Consider the following 17,692-nt stretch of genomic DNA (forward strand, 5'->3'; position numbering starts at 1 on the left):
ACCCCATTTAACTTCTGAGATCTGATGAGGTTGTGCTAGCCCAGATCATCCAGGTTAATTTAGTCTTGCTTAAATCAATGAACCTCCCTGCTTTAGGCCTCACATCTCATAGCTGATTTTGGATTCAAGTCTGCTTCCTCAGCTCTATGCTTGGTTCACATTCTGGATCCCAGTCTTTGACTGAAATCACCAAACTTTCCTCTCCTTTGAAACATGGAGCTACACTCCCAGACCTGCTTTTCCACCCCCCCCCTGCCCTGCTCCCAGATGGAATCTTGTCCTAGAATCATAGAATCATAGAATCATAGAGTTGGAAGGGGCCATACAGGCCATCTAGTCCAACCCCCTGCTCAACGCAGGATTAGCCCTAAGCATCCTAAAGCATCCAAGAAAAGTGTGTATCCAACCTTTGCTTGAAGACTTCCAGTGAGGGGGAGCTCACCACCTCCTTAGGCAGCCTATTCCACTGCTGAACCACTGTGAAAAACTTTTTCCTGATATCTAGCCTATATCGTTGTACTTGAAGTTTAAACCCATTACTGCGTGTCCTTTCCTCTGCAGCCAGCAGAAACAGCATCCTGCCCTCCTCCAAGTGACAACCTTTCAAATACTTAAAGAGGGCTATCATGTCCCCTCTCAACCTCCTTTTCTCCAGGCTGAACATTCCCAAGTCCCTCAACCTATCTTCATAGGGCTTGGTCCCTTGGCCCCAGATCATCTTCGTCGCTCTCCTCTGTACCCTTTCAATTTTATCGATGTCCTTGAAGTGAGGCCTCCAGAACTGCACACAGTACTCCAGGTGTGGTCTGACCAGTGCCGTATACAATGGGACTATGACATCGTGTGATTTTGATGTGATGCCCCTGTTGATACAGCCCAAAATGGCATTTGCCTTTTTTACCGCTGCATCACACTGCCTGCTCATGTTTAGTTTACAATCCACAAGTACCCCAAGGTCTCGTTCACACACAGTGCTACCTAGAAGCGTATCCCCTGTTTTCCTCCTCTTCAGGGCCAGGCTCATATTTGCTTTTTGTCTTCCCCCAAAGCTCCAATGATGTCTTATTGCTAGCCAGTCCCCTTTTTCCAGGCTTTCCCCCAATAGATAGCAGCTGACTCATAGGTAGGCTTATGTAAAGGTTTTGCATTTATTTTTTGTATGCTGTTTTTACTATTTTTACTATTCTATTTTTCCATTCTGTATCTTGTTAGGAAACGACAGCTTTGTCACCATCCCCATTCCCTACACGCAAGCAGGATATAGGCAGCGAATGGAGCCCTACTTGGGGAGGGGGGGACGGGTACTCCTATGCCAACCTGCAGCTTTTGGATATGAGTCTGGTTCCCTCACAATGATAAGACTCTCCCTCCCCCAGCCTTTCTGGTGCCGTAGTAGCTGCTTCTCTCTCCCTTCTTTCTTCTGAGCAAAGCAGGCTGAGCCAGTAAAGTCCCCCGTCATAAGAAGTTAGGCACTCAAGGGGAGGTTAGAGATTGAGCAGCTGCATGGAGCCTGTATAAAGCCAGGCTTTTGACATCAAGGATGAGCTTCCTCAGAGTGCACCCAGACTGGGGGCTAGCTGTCTAGGAATAAACCGCATAGCGGGAGTTACTTATACATGGCAAGGATATTGTTGCAAAACACTTTGTGACTGAGAAGCAGAGTAGAAAAATGAAAGGGGTACCTTGGTGTCCTGCCCCATCCCGTGGCCATTGTAGCCCTAGTTCATTCTTTTTTGTTTCCTGTTGCAGCAAGCATTGACAGGACTAGATGATCTGCGACAAGTGAGGGCCCTGGAGATGCGTGTTGACACGAGAGAGAATAGCCTGGGAAACTTTGGTGAGAAACAATTGATCTGACATTTGCTAATTGAGTCTTAATTAGAAGTTGGGAGTTGCCCAAGATGAGTCATGGGTTTTTGAAGTTCTTCATTTTTGAATGCAAACAAATCTGGAGCTCAATTCATGGCAAGAAAACTCTAAGAAAGTAATGGTTGGTAATGGCTTTATAATGCTACCAGGTTTCTTCATATAATAGCCACAAATCAAGTTACTGACTGTGCACCCTTATTTGATTCTTGCCTTCTGGCAGATATCTAAGTTAATTGTGTGCCTGAGTCTGTCTTCTTCTCTGGGTGAGGAAGCACTTTAAAAGCAAAAAGTGACCTTGGAACATTTCTGATAAGAGTCTTTGTTAATTATATATTTAGTGGGGAAAATACTTGGCACTCACCAGCCCTGTCATCCTATTATTTTTAGTGCTATTTCATCTTGTAACCATAAATGGTATGCATTTATGCTTTCTGATTCTTGATATGTTCTAGAAGTTAGCTGTCATAACTATGAAAGTATTAGTATAGAGGAGTTGATGTTTTATTTAAGTAGTTATAATCCTGGCCAGTTTGAATTGGCTCCCCCTATTCATAGAGCTAACAGTAAGATCAAAATCTTTCCCTATCCCACTTAGGGCTGATGCATACAGTACAAAGTCCATGTGTCAGATATGAGGCCATCACCACGACTTTGGATGAGATACCTGCCTGGAGTTCCATTCTTGGAACTCAATTCCTAGGGCAATGGGGACCCAATTCAGATCAGGATTGTAGAGCATGGGAAGAGGAAGCTTAAGCATAACTGAAATGTCCCTGAGGAACCATACCTAATTCACTGGAGAAACTTATATCTATTGATTGGTACATGGAAGTTTCCCCAGCATGGAGCTGTAGATGTCCATATATTAACATTAATTATGTCTGCCGTGTGGATTTTCATAGAATCAGAGAGTTGGAAGGAAGCTCCAGAGTCATCTAGTCCAACCCTCTGCACAATGCAGGAACTCACAACTACCTGCCTACCCATAGTGACCACAATTTCCAATTTTGTAACATGTGAACACCCTTGGGTGTGAATGGAGCAAAAAAAAAATAACATAACATTATGGGTGTCAGCTTGTGTATCTAAAAATATCTTACTGAGGGAGTTTAATAAGTTCAATAAGGAATAAGTGAAGAACATAGAACTTACATACCACTTTTGGCCTACTATTGTCTCTGGTGAAGAAGATTTCACAGGTTTTTGGAACAATACGAAACCTATTTGAGTGGAAGTGGGAGAAGGATTAATATATATACCGTAAGCTGCAGTTCTTTCAAACTTTCTTAAATTGTTTGGGGAAAAATATTCTGTTCCCATCAGAAGTACGTTTGGAGACACTGACTACATTTAAATGTCACTAGAAACTGGTTTATATGGTTTGACTAAATTCTGTTTTTTTCGTGCTATCCTAATGGAACATACTATTAAAATGCCAGATTTTAGAGAGGGACAATGTAAGGGAATATGCTTTTACTTTAGGCAGACTTTCAGTTGCTATGTATATTTCATATGTCTTAGTTCAGAGAAAAGGAAAGGGCTAGACAACTATTATGATGACCACATTCTAGTGTATCCACCTAGACATTTTTATTTTCTTTCCTGATCTTATAGGTGTTTATCTCCCTAACTTGAAACAACTGAAACTGAACAACAGTGTGCTTACTTCTGTGAGGTAAGAAGCTAGAAGTAAACTTTAATATACTTTTACATTTTCCTCCCCCAGTTAGAACCAAAATACATGTTCATTTTGTCAAGAATTGGGTCCAAGTTCCCCTGAGCCAGTCAGGTTCCCTACATCCACACAGCAGCTGCAGGGAATATCTTTTAAAAAATAAATGAGAGCCCAAGGGCTGTGAAATATTGGAATATGCATGATCTGCAATGTGTACGATGTACGAGCATATGAGGAATTTCCTACAGAGAGCATCAGAGGAGATGTGTACTTAAACACAATTAGAATAGGAACTTCTTTATATTTTTCAAATACTCTTCTCTAGCATCCTGATTGGCTCTTTGGAGACTTCTTGTTCCTTTGAGCACAATTCATCCTGGTTGCCTCCAGAACAGACACGATAAAGACAGGAGAACAGTTAGACAGTTAGGTCTCTCTCCTCTTTCTATACAAAATTATTTCTCCTCTAAATAAAACAATTTTATTCTTTAAGCATCTTGGTGTTCTACTCCTATTTGGATATTTAAATTCTGCCAGTATGAACATCACTAAGGCCCATGATGCACGGCGGCAGCTACTGCACACTGCCGCTGTGTCGTTGCTGCCCCGTCGTTCCCCATGTACGCATGGGGGCAGGGTGTACGGGGCTGCCCCGGCGTAGCACACGCACATGCGCTTTGCGCCGGGGCTAGGAAGCCCGGGATGTTGCCAGGCAAGGTAAGTGGCAGCGGCCGGGGGGGGAGAGGTGGGGAGTGGCCGGGGCGAGTGAGGAGGCCTGGGCCCCCTCCATAAGCTATGGCAGGGGCAGGGGGACGCCCCTGCCAGCTCTATGGAGCCTGCAGGAGCGTGTGGTATCCCATAGGTCAGGGTCGGGTGGGCCAAAAGGCCTGCGCTGTCAATTATGCACAGCGCCAGCCCGCCCCAAGCCCCTGCAGGCACCTGTGGTATCCTGGAAGCCGCAGAAGTTCCCACGTTCACATAACGCGGGCCTTCCGTGGCCCTGAGCCAGGCCATGCCTGCGCTGGCGGCAGGGGCATGCATAATCAGGGATTTTCCCCGCTGGCCTTCCGCCGCCAGTGCGGGCATTCTGGCTTGTGCATAATGGGTCTAAAACAGGTTTATCACAGAATCCTGAATCCCCCCAACAACCCACTTTCCCATATGGAAACAGTACTGGTTGTGGAATTATTTTCCCAGTTTTGCTGCTCATGTTGTACAGAATATTCCATGTGGAGCATCAAAACAAGGAACTAGCTACTCCCACCCACCTGTTTTCATATAGGAAAGCCTAGGCCATTAAACAAAGGTGGCAAAATTATACAGAACAACTATACAAGAGCGAGCTTAACATCCCTGATGACCACAGTGGGGTAGTTACTGACCTGGAGCCAGACATCCTGGAATGTGAAGTCAAATGGGCCTTAGGAAGTCTGAGCAACAATAAAGCTAGTGGTGGTGACAGCATTCCAGTTGAACTATTCAAAATCTTAAAGGACGATGCAGTAAAAGTGCTACACTCAATATGCCAGCAAATTTGGAAAACTCAACAATGGCCACAGGATTGGAAACGGTCAGTTTACATTCCAATCCCAAAGAAGGGCAATGCCAAAGAATGTTCAAACTACCGCACCATTGCACTAATTTCTCATGCTAGCAAAGTTATGCTCAAAATCCTACAAGCTAGGCTCCAGCAATATGTGGACCGAGAACTTCCAGAAGTACAGGCAGGATTTCGAAGAGGCAGAGGAACTAGAGATTAAATTGCCAACATACGCTGGATCATCGAGAAAGCTAGGGAGTACCAGAAGAACGTCTACTTCTGCTTCATTGACTATGCTAAAGCCTTTGATTGTGTGGAGCACAACAAATTGTGGCAAGTTCTTAAAGAGATGGGTATACCAGAGCATCTTATTGGTCTCTTGAGAAATTTATATGCAGGTCAAGAAGCAACAACGAGAACTGAACATGGAATCACTGACTGGTTCAAAATTGAGAAAGGAGTTCGGCAAGGCTGTATACTGTCACCTTGCCTATTGTATGCAGAGCACATCATGAGAAATGCGGGATTAGAGGAGTCACAAATTGGGATCAAGATTGCAGGGAGAAATATCAACAACCTCAGATATGCAGATGATACCACTCTAATGGCAGAAAGTGAAGAGGAACTAAAGAGCCTGTTGATGCGGGTGAAGGAGGAGAGTGCAAAAGTTGGCTTGAAACTCAACATCAAGAAAACAAAGATCATGGCATCCGGCCCTCTCAATTCCTGGCAAATAGATGGGGAAGAAATGGAGATAGTGACAGATTTTATTTTCCTGGGCTCCAAGATCACTGCAGATGGGGACTGCAGCAAAGAAATTAAAAGACGCTTGCTCCTGGGGAGGAAAGCTATGGCAAATCTAGACAGCATCCTAAAAAGCAGAGACATCACCCTGCCAACAAAAGTGCGTTTAGTCAAGGCTATGGTTTTCCCAGTTGCAATGTATGGCTGCGAAAGTTGGACCATAAGGAAGGCCGAGCGTCAAAGAATTGAGGCTTTTGAACTCTGGTGCTGGAGAAGACTCTTGCGAGTCCCTTGGACTGCAAGGCGAACAAACCGGTCAGTCCTAGAGGAGATCAGCCCTGACTGCTCTTTAGAAGGCCAGATCCTGAAGATGAAACTCAAATACTTTGGCCACCTCATGAGAAGGAAGGACTCCCTGGAGAAGAGCCTAATGCTGGGAGAGATCGAGGGCAAAAGAAGAAGGGGACGACAGAGAATGAGGTGGCTGGATGGAGTCACTGAAGCAGTAGGTGCAAACTTAAATGGACTCCGGGGAATGGTAGAGGACAGGAAGGCCTGGAGGATCATTGTCCATGGGGTCGCGATGGGTCGGACACGACTTCGCACATAACAACAACAACAAGGCCATTTTGGAAAGCCTAGTCCACTTATCTCCATTTATTTTGTTGAAATGCTGGGAGTCCTACGTATTGTGGCTCTATCAGTTTCTGCTTAAATAATACCCTTTATTTTGTTTTGCCCCCATGTGCTTTGTCCCCCCTCTCCCCCAAAGATTCCAAAAATTTGAAGTTTCTTAATCCTCAGACATTATCCCAGGAAATGAAGTTAATGAGTGTGTTCTTTTGTTTACTGAAATGCTGACTGCCTCTTTCCTGTATGTGCCAAGATGTTATGTTTAGCTTATAGCCATGTAGATTTCTGGGTCCCTGGACATGATAGATGAATAAGAACATGATAAATGAATAAAATACTGAGCTTTGACAATTACAGCATTTGGTGTATGATGCAGTACATTGTTTTTAATGTGCTTTTGACCATTTCTAGTCATTATTAGAAGCCTCTGCTTAAATAAGTTTGCCTTCTGCATATTAGTACAATTACATTATAAGGGATGAGCACAGGGGAAGGACTGGAACCTGGCATCATGCCCAGGCTATAATTGTGCCAGCAGTTTTTAAGCAGCTACCCCAGGCTTTCATAGGCTATTCATGTTTTGTTGTTGTTGTTTGTCTATTTATATTTTTCTATCTCTCTTTATTGTAGGACTTTTAAATCATGCAAGAAAAGATAAAAGTATATAAATCATAACAAATGAATAACAGTATCAAATTAATATCCAAATTTTCCTCTTGATATAAAAGCAATAGAATCTATGCTGACATAGTAATATTTCTTTTATATACAAATGTGCAAGCCCAGCAAAGTGGAGGCAATCCAGTACTTCTTCTGTAGATATAGCACAGCTGTCATCTCTGCCATTTGATCCTGAGATAGCAATGAACAGCCTCCCCCTCTACTGCAGTACTCTAGTTTCAGCTAGCTCCGTTAGAAATTCCCAATGCTGTCTCTAATTGTTCTCCAACTTTAAAGTGCTAAGTCCTTTCCCCCCTCCCCAAGTCTCATAGAGCAGTGGTCCCCAACCTTTTTATCACCGGGGGCCTGTCAACTCTTGACAATCTTACTGAGGCCTGGGAGGGGTCGTCTTTTGCCGAGGGACGTTGCCACCACCGCCTGAGCCCCTGCTCCACTTGCTTTCCCGCCGGCACCCCTGACTTCCCGCCGTCCATTGGGGCAGCTGGGGAGGAGGACAAGGAGGAACCGCAGCCCAGTACCGACTGATCCATGGACCAGTCCCGGTCCCCAGACTGGGATTTGGGAAGCGCTGTCATAGAGTACTGATCTTTCAAACACCACCTCTGCAAATAAATATTAAATCTGAGAATACGTAAGTGAATCTTCTGGCTGCTAGGAAGCCGTTAACCTTAAAGGGGTGGTTATGCAGCTTCCATAGCTGTATTTTTTATTTGAGAAATGTTCACTTTAGTTGTGTAATTAATCTCTGAGCAGATCTGTTTATTCCCAGCTGTTTTTGTATTCTCCATAAAATTTCTGTTTTTGATTTCTTAACATGCGTGTTATTTGTTAAACAAAATAACTTAAATATCTTGTGCTCATGCTGGTGGTGATGGAAAGTGGCTTCAAGTCACAGCTAATTTATGGCAACACTGTAGACTTTTTAAAGCAAGAGTTGTTCAGAGGTGGTTTGCCATTTCCCACCTGCATCATAACCCTGGCATTCCTTGGTGATCTCCCTTCCAAATACTAGCCAAGAACGTCCCTGCTTAACCTCCAAGTTCTGATGAGATTAGGCTAGCCTGGGCTATCCTTGTCATGGTCATACAAAACTATTTATTTATCTTGTGTTTGTTCTATCCCTTATAAATTTGCTTCCCCAGTAAATAAATAAATGGGGAACTTTCAAGATCCAGTCAATCCATCCAGGAGATTAGAATCTGGAGGCCATAGATAGTATTGCCGAATGGGGTTCTGCTAAGTAGCAAAGCATCTTCTGTCTTAATGTAGGATAGGGGTAGTCAACCTGTGGTCCTCCAGATGTTCATGGACTACAATTCCCATGAGCCCCTGCCAGCAAACACATCTGGAGGACCACAGGTTGACTACCCCTGATGTAGGAGGTCTCAGATTTAATACCTAATATCTCCAGTTAAAAGGGCCAGTTAGTACATGGTGTGAAAGAGTGAAAGTATGAAGCTATGAAAGCATGAAGCGTTCACAGTGATGTTCATGTGGAGCTGAGTAGTTGGGCAGGAAATTTATTTTTTTAATCTAAAAATGTCAAATGGAAATTTGCTTCTTGGAAAGACATAGGTACTGTTGAAATTTTCTCCGTAACAGCAGTAATAATGGTTTCCTTGGTGGTGGTATTTTTACCTATGTGACATTATAAGACATGGTAATGGATTGTAGCATTGCTCCTGTACTGTGGGATAATGGGCTGGATCCCAAGGGAGGGAACAGCTCTTGCAGAAATACTAAAATTACTCTTGATTAGATTTGATTTATTATCCACCACCCCCGATAGGCTGGCTTGTGGCAGGTTACACCTAGATCCCAATGCATAAAATCCCAATAAAAACCCATTAAAAACCATTAAAGTAGACATCCTATAATGGTACGCCCACCGGAAGACATCGGTGATGCGTTATGTCTGTTTATGCTAAGTGAAAGTGATTGTATCCCTGCTGTCACTTCTGCTTGCCCAAGAAATAGCACAAGGTCTTTCTAATATGGCTTTTAAAACAAGTCAAGCTAACCATTGGTTGCACATTCCACTGTTCCATATGCCCACTGTTATTTTGTTAAAAATTGTATTAAATCTCTGTGTGCTGCTGTAGTCATTACTGCTTTGCAAGTGAAACTGTACTATGAACCTTTTCATTTCTGCTCAGACAATGCTGGATACCCAAATCTGTGGGAAGCTGGGTACCAAAGCTGGGTACCCAAGTCTGTGGGATAGCAGGGATATCAGATCTACCAAGAACAAAAACCTCTTATTTTCTCCAGTATGCAAGACATAGAAGTTATGAAACTCTGTCTTGAACCTTCACAGGAGCGCTTTTGACTTGTTTTGCTGTTTAATATCTGGTTTTCAAGATAAGACATTTGCTCTGATAATTGTGTGACAAAATTCTGAAATCCGAATCCTGTAAAAGGTCAGCAGAACCCATGTTCTTCCAGCTACGCAGCATCATCAAAGTTTAAATGTTACCCTATGGATTGCATTCTTATTTCTCATTTGTCTGGATGTTGGCCCACTTATTGTATGGTCAGGAGGGAAAATATATACACAGCATATGATGAAAAGGTATTGCTTTGTTAATTTCTGTTTTACACTCCTTTTATGAGGCTTTTACTTCCATTGGTTCCAGCTGTCTCTCTCGAGCCAAGTAATCTCAGATTTATGAAGTAATAATTGAGGGAGAAACATGGAACGTTCTCTGATGGGAGCAAGTTAAAAAACTATCCTTTATTCTTCCATGATGACATATGTTACTTGTCTCCCTAATGATTTTGGCAAAAAGGACTATATTTCAAAGCTAATGGAGTATTCGTTCTAGTCTGGCTAGCAGCCACCATTTTTAATCTAATTGCTTCTAGTTTCTAATTTCAGGGATGAGTAAAGGAATATATGTAAAAACATAAATACATACTTTCTTTAAAAGCTGTTCTATTAAGTGTGTCTTTTGTAGTAGCTGTGTCTTGGACCTATGCACAAGTCCTCAATTGTCAAGTGACCTATCATTATTAAAGGTAACACAAAGATGCTTGTTTTCTTTGAGCTGGCTTTTTCTCTACAGTAGCAGCTAATGCATTTCTTTATTTATATCCTGCCCTTCCCACAGCAATTGGGGCTTAAGGCAGTTAGCAACTTAAATAGGAAACATAAATTAAAATACAAATATTCTTTAAAGCAATATGACATTGTGGCATGATGAACGGGGATACTGATGCTAAGCCAAGTAAAATTGTATCAGTGGATTGCATGGATGAATAACTCAGTCTTACAGGCCCTACGGAACCTAAACAGGGCATGAGTCTCGACAGAGCATTTCACCAGAGTATGTCATTTGCATGCCATGCCTGAGTTGATGGGTGGTTGATTTTGTTAATAGCCCAGTTAAACATTTTATGAAAGGTTTAAATAATTTTTTCTTTCCTGTATAACACCCTAACCCATAAAGAGTCCTTCCTTGATTTTGGCAGTTCTCTCAGATAAACCTTTGAACCCATGGTATCCTCTGACCTTTCCTTTCATTCAAGAGAGCCTTCCTGGTAGCCGTCACATCTGCCAGGCAAGTATCCCTGCTTATTACATTATTATATTATAACAGCCCTCTCATGCAACCCACTTTTTCTACAGATTCACAAAAAGAAATTGACCTTGAGAACCTACCATAGGATTTTTACACAAGGTCGTTTCCAGAATTCACCTGGGGCAAAAGGTCTTCCTCCCAGTCTTCTTTCCAGACCCTACATCCCCAGTTGAAAGAAAGTAACACCATTTACATGTCAGTAGGTCAGTTTTATTTGGACAGAACAAAGCAGAAAGGACAGGATCCTCTTTGTATGTTTCCAGGGACCACACCAGGGCAAGATGGTCTCTGCGCAAAGCATATCTAGGTGGATAGTCATTGCTATTAGGTTAGCGTAGTCTCACTCCAGCCACAACTGTTGGCTATCTCTGCTCACTCCATGAGAACCCAAGCTTTTTCGGTGGCCTACACTTCAGGCATCCTGCTGATGGACATCTGCTGTGCAGCGATATTGTCAACTCCATCCACCTTTGTGTGACACTATGCTATAGACATCGACTCCAGGCATGAGGCTACTGTGTGGTAGGAAGGTCTTCAGTCAGTCTTCCGTTAGACAGCCCACACTCACCTCCATAGTGAGTTATCTTGCTACATCTCCCATATGGGACTATAAAGAATCCACGACAATGAAAACTGGGTTGCACACCGATGCCCCTCCCTCCCCCGCGGCAGAGCGCTGGCTGCGTTAGCCTGGAACGGCTGATTTGGACGCTGCCGTGCACAACCCTGCCTGTAACTGCTGCTCATCGAGTGGACTTTGGTGCAAGCACACATCCCTCCCTCTTTCCCCGCTGTGGACTGCCTCTTCGATGAGCAATGTCTAGTTCACAGCACAGGACTAAGGGAGGAGCACTAGCTCATCCAGATCATGTGACTTCTGGGTAGGAAACTCAGCTGCCTCCTGGAGGGGAGGGGCTGCACTCCTGGGAGTGAAAAATCGTTAACTGAAGCTTGCTAGCTCCTCTGCATGGCAGGCCTGTGAAGACACAGACCCTTGTGTGCTTGCACAGAGCAGTTATAGGTAAGTGCAACCCTGTTTTTCAAAAGGATCTTCAGGGGCAGCCTTGTGTAGAATGAATTGCAATAGTCCAATCTGGAGGTGATTGTCATATTTATCACTGTGGCCAGTTCTGACTGGGACAAATAGGGAGACATCTATTGAGCCTGGCATAAATAGAAAAATGCTAGTTTTGCTGCCAGTCAGACCTCCAAACTCCTTACAGAGTTCACCTAAACCCTTTCCAGAGCAGGGAGCTGCAAACTCCCCAGTGACCCAACCTTTCTCAGCCACAAGATTTAATTTACTGGATTTAAGCTAGCCCTGCCTCAACTATGGTCAGGGCTGAGAGAGTGACTTCGGACTGTTTATCCAGCAAACGGGAAAGCTGGGTTTCATCACCATACTGTTGGTACCCAACCCAGAATACCCTGGTGAGCTTCGTTAGAGGGTGCTTAAGTAACATTGGAGATAAGATTAAGCCCTGTGATTCCCATAATCCAGAGGCTATCTGGTCAATCTTTTGTCTCCAATAGCTAACCATCTGACTGTGCCCTTGGAGGAACAAAGTAAACTAAGGCAGTGTCACTTACCCTCAGTGAAGCTAGGTGGCTTACCAGAGTAAATGATCAACTATGTCACATGTTGCCAGTAGATCTCATAGTGGCCCTTTTTGCACTGGCAATTTCAAGCTCATTTCCCCTGTTACATTTTATTTTGTAGTTCTGATTATTATTATTATTATTATTATTATTATTATTATTATTATTATATTAGATTTATTTCTCTATCATAGTTTCCTTCTGCAACTGTTCTGCCCTCGGTTTGCTGTCTGTTCATCTGAAAGTGGTTTTAGTCTGTTTTGATCTCCCCATCTGTTTTATCAGTTTAACCTCCCATGCCCTTGTTCTACCCCTAACAGGACAGTCGCACCCCTCAGAGGACAGTCCCCCAATCCAATACTGCCACAGTAGATTCGTCCCTCCCATGACACTTATTGGTTAATTTGGTAAGAGTATGTAGCTGATAAGCTGCTGTTGGGCAAAGTTGGTGTGTGTCTACCATAGACTAAATCTAAAGTTACCTCTGAAAGCAGAAAGGAGAGCAGTGCTGAATCGCCATCCCATCAAGTTGATGCTGGAAATCATTCATGAGGGCTACAAGGGCTGTTACAATCCCAAACCCATGCCTGAAACCAAACTAGAATGGATCGTGCCAGTATCTTCTCCAGGAAAACTAGGAGCTATTCAGCAACCACTCCCTCAGTTATCTTTCCCAGAATAGTAAATTGGATACCAAGCAGTAATTGGCTAGTTCCTTTTTGTCGAAAAAAGGCTTTTTCAATAGAGGTCTAACTACCCACTCCATCAAGGAACCAGGGGAGCAGCCCTGAGCCAGAGACAGGGTTTGTCATTTACATTTGAGAAATGGCTGGCTATGGTGTCTGTGTATATGTGTGATAGATGCAAAGACTATTGGACTGGATCCAGATAACAGCAGATGGAGCTTGCAGAAGGGTGCTGTGATCCTATAAACAAATTCCATGTGTACTCTTCAGCAGAGTGTGCTTTCTTTTCCTCTAAAATGTTCATTTGTACAATGCCCCTTTGAAGACCATTGATGTTGTGCAAATGGAGGTTTTAGAGGAAGATGAAGGGTGCTCTGCAGCAGAGACTATGTTGAGCACACAGAACTTGTTCATAGAACCAAAGCTGTAATTTTTGCTGCCTTTTCCTTCCTTCTGTTGCTTTCCTCCAAAGAGTATTCCTTACAATAGGGGTAACTTCAACCACTGTTTGGTATCCAGTGCAGGGAGATAAAATGGGATTTATTTAGTCAGTCAGTCAGTCAGTCAGTCCGTCAGTCATATTTATATACCGCCCTCCCCGAAGGCTCAGGGTGGTTTACATATAAGTGAAACTATACATGGAACCATACATTTAATAACTATAACATTCATATTATTAACTGATATAACCGGGTAACAGTATAACATAACAGTGTAACAGTATAACAGTATAATATAAACAATAGTAATTCAAACAGGTCCAGGAGTCTTAGTGGGTTTCGGGGGGGGGGGGCCTTGCAGATGTTGGTTGGTTGGCCTGGCCTCAGCCAAATGCCTGGTGGAAGAGCTCCCTTTTGCAGGCCCTGTGGAACTGTTTTAGTTCCGTCAGGGCCCTGATCTCCTCTGGGAGCTTGTTCTACCCGGTGGGGGCCAGGACAAAGAAGGCTCTGGCCCTGGTCGAGGCCAGATGAATGTCTTTTGGGCCAGGGACAATTAGCCGGTTGGTGGCAGCAGAACGTAATGCTTTTGGGGGGGCATAGGTCGGGAGGCGGTCCCTCGGATACACTGGGCCCTGACTGCGTATGGCCTTGAAGGTAATTACCAGAACTTTTAACCTGATCTGGAATTCACCTGGCAACCATTGCAATTGATGAAGGATGGGCCGGATGTGGGGACTCCACAGTGTCACTGTGAGAATCCTGGCTGCTGCGTTTTGGACCAGCTGTAGTTTCTGGGTCAAGGTTAAAGGCATGCCTGCATAGAGCGAGTTACAGAAATCCAGCTTGGAGGTGACCGTCGCATGGATCACTATGGCTAGGTGTTCCAGGGCCAGGTACGGCGCTAGTAGCTTGGCTTTGCGGAGATGGAAGAATGCCAGCCATGCTACCTTTGTGACCTGGGCTTCCATTGTGAAGGAAGCATCCAGGATCACACCCAGGTTCCTGGTGGAGTGAGCTGTAGTCAGCAGTTTGATGTTTTCTCTCCTATTGTGACCCTCTGTCCACGACCCCGGAGGAAGGAGATCAGCCATTGAAGGGCTGTTCCTTATATACTGGCATCGATGTGGCGGCAAGCTAATAGCTCCCGGTCGACTGTGCTGCTGAAAGGTCTAGCAGTATGAGACTGTGCTGTCCCACAAATTGTGTGAACTGTGTGGGATCACATGCAAGGGCAGGGGGCTTCTACCAGTTTTCCCACATCATATTTAGAGAGAGACCCAAAATTCTCTTGTAAGTGTATGCATACTTAAAAAAAAAAGCACCTTTAATATAAAAACCACAGTGCAGTGATTTATAAAGGACCAGTGCTAGAAAACAGTGACTCTTGCTGATTCATAGGAATATTGGAGCGTATGTGACAATAAAAAATTGGCTTTCACAATAAAGTTATTAAGTATTCTCTGCGTTCTCTGCCCAGTTCTCAATAATCTTAAGGTTTTTATAATTTTGCTTTGTCAGTAATGCAGTTGTGCTTTATAGGATTTAAATCTAAGCTTCTCTACAGATTGTTGTCAGTATGAAGGAGATCATAGGGGCTTAGAAGTAATCCGTTTGAGTTATCCTACTTCATTTCTTCTTCCTTGCTCAGAGCTGTTCTACATATAAAGAAATGTCATGTGATTAAACACTTCTAGGATTATACAATATGCAGATGGGGTTTAAATGTTTCTACAGATAACAAACTTCCTTTATATGGAACTGTAGCACTTTTAGAAAGAAAGATTTAGGTGGATAGCCGTGTTGTTGGTTTGAAACAGCAGAACAAAATTTGAGTGCCACTGGTCTCGAACTTTGTTAACTTTAAAAAGAAGGCTAGTCTACCTGACATGCTAATTCTATGCTGTTGTGCTGTCTCCTATGCTATTTAATAGCTACATGAAACCACTGGGAGAGGTTTTCCAGAGATTTGGGATATGGTTTCATCAATATGCAAATGTAATCCAGTTCTAACTCTCTTCATCAACCTAATCCCAAGGAGTTTGTGGATAAACCAATGCCTGGAGGCAGTGACAGGCTGTTTTTAATAGGGTTGTACCAGCCTATTATGAGCCTGGGCTAATATGCCAGACCTTTCCTTCTGTCTGGGCTCCTATGGCCTCAGAGGCCAACCTCCCAGAAGGGAGAGGGAACCTATGGCCACAGCTCCCAGAAGCTCCATACTTACTGCCTAGAGCATGGAGCCAGGTGACTCCCCTGCAGCAATGCCAACCCTGTCAAGGCCACACCTCCCAGAACAGTCTTGGGGAGCCCTGAGGATGCTGCAAAGTTGCAATTGGCAGTTCAGGTAGAGATGAGACTGAAGATGAGCAAGGCTCTTGAGCCTAGCTTGGGCAAAGGTAGGGGGAGGGGGCACAAGATGAACACCCAGTGGTTGACACCTGGATCCACAGGCAGGAAGGGACCACCAGCTGCATGCCATGCATGGCAGGGCCGGCTGGGGGGAATTGAGGAAGATAGGGGAGGGAACGATTAGGGCAGGAACTGCATGAGTGGTTAGGACTCCAGACTGGGGAGGATACCTTCCAGACTGGGGAGGATATCTTCTAGATGCCAGAGTAGTGTGTGTGAAAGAGGATGAAAAGAAGTAGAGGAGAAGCAGGTGAACCCAGGTGATGACAAACCCTTCCCCTCTGAGGTCTAAGGGGTGTCCTGGAGGGTGGTTCAGTGATGGCGGATGGTATGAGGGGCCATTGTTGAACCTGATCACAATTATAGGCAGCTTAGAGATTGGATTAATATAATATGTTCCATGGGTACTGCTTTTGAAATGCACTCAGAAACTTCATCTGGTCCGAATCATTCCTTCTCAGTTAAGAGGAGAGCCTTCCGATTGGCCCCTTGGCCTCAGACTGATGAATCAGGAGTCGCCTACCCCCCCACCGTTGCCCGCCTTTGCCCAACGGCTGCCATTCACAGCTGTCCCGCGACACGCCAGGTAGGCGGCTGGCCAGGGGAGCCTTCCGTGCGGGCCTCAGAGCCTGCACGGGGGGGGGTGCCCCCACCCCTTCAAAGCCTGTCCTTACGGATGTGCTTTGAAGCTTAGTTTTTACTATAAATTAGGAGATAGAACTTTAGATTTTTAGGTTTAATTGAAATTATTCTGTGTAGTAAGCCATGTCTGAGTTGGGTGTCAGATAATTCTGGTATTCATCAAACTAGCAATGAAAAGTCATGCACATTGTCACAGCTGGCTGTTGCTGTTGCAGTTTCATCTACCGAAGACAGTTTTTTTCCAAACAGCAGTGGTTTGCTGCTTTAGCAGGATCATTTCATAGTTGATATTTCAAAGGACATTTGTTGTCCATTAGTGTGTCCCAGATAGTACAATATTTTGCCCTTGATCTGACTTAATTGTTTTCATTCCTTATGGAGCACAGAGTTTGAGAAATATGTGGGCAGCCCAGTGTTGCCTGCTTCAGTAGGATGCGGAAGGCTCTGTTCTAGAGTGCCTGACATTAGTAAGTATAGAAGTGGCCTTTTCTGATCTTGATACAATTATCTTCTCTCTTAAGGAGTAAGCCTCAGCTATTCCTTATTTTCTCTTCAGTTTGATGGTTCTTTCTTACCTTCCCACCACTCACCCCATCTTTGGCCGCAAAGAAATATGAGGGTTTACTTTGTCCAATAATTTCTATTGCAACAGACATTTCTATTGCAACAAACTATTTTCTTTACTTACCTTGAAATGCACCTGCATTGTAGATTGATTTAGTCTAAAATTAAAGCAGAATCTTTATTATCACCTCTGACAAAATGCAAGGAATTGAATGTTGGGGACTAATTGTGTAATTAGGCAGCTGCCAGAACAGTTGCCCATCCCTATCAGTCTCCATGGCAACAGTGGTCCAAAGAACCATCAAACAGGATATCTTCACAGAAATTGATAGAAAATCATCTTCAGCAATAATTTCGAATAGTCTGTATTCATTCTTGCCTGTCACTAGTTTTTTTTCCCTAAGAAAGCTGCATTAAACAAAAGATTATAATGCTGGAAAGCAAAACTGGAGGTGCTCTAAATTAATGTATGTTGCTTATTTGCTCCTTGGAAAAGGCTGTGTAGTGTCAAAGTTAATTCATATTATCAACACATGTTATCAAAACAGATTATGCTTATAAATTATTACTTTATCTTTTAAAATTATATCTATCTTTACTGAAAATATTGATGAAAGCAGAAGTTGCAG

General features: G+C 43.7%; 1 protein-coding gene across 14 annotated transcripts in view; it reads left to right on the top strand.

Moving 5' to 3' along the window:
- The window catches only part of LRRC56 (leucine rich repeat containing 56), a 95,098-nt gene that overhangs the window by 34,666 nt on the left and 42,740 nt on the right, over positions 1-17,692 (top strand). For 12 of the 14 annotated variants that reach the window (XM_077321350.1, XM_077321354.1, XM_077321351.1 and 9 more), the window contains 2 exons: positions 1,750-1,837; positions 3,484-3,544. In XM_077321350.1, coding sequence (XP_077177465.1) covers positions 1,750-1,837; positions 3,484-3,544 — 149 coding nt within the window. Of the gene's footprint in view, positions 1-1,749; positions 1,838-3,483; positions 3,545-7,125; positions 7,774-11,299; positions 11,745-17,692 lie in introns of those variants that run through there. The other 2 variants (XM_077321360.1, XM_077321359.1) reach the window with 2 other exon arrangements.

The sequence above is a fragment of the Paroedura picta genome, chromosome 2 (genome assembly GCF_049243985.1).
Source record: "Paroedura picta isolate Pp20150507F chromosome 2, Ppicta_v3.0, whole genome shotgun sequence".
NCBI classification, from domain to species: domain Eukaryota; kingdom Metazoa; phylum Chordata; class Lepidosauria; order Squamata; family Gekkonidae; genus Paroedura; species Paroedura picta.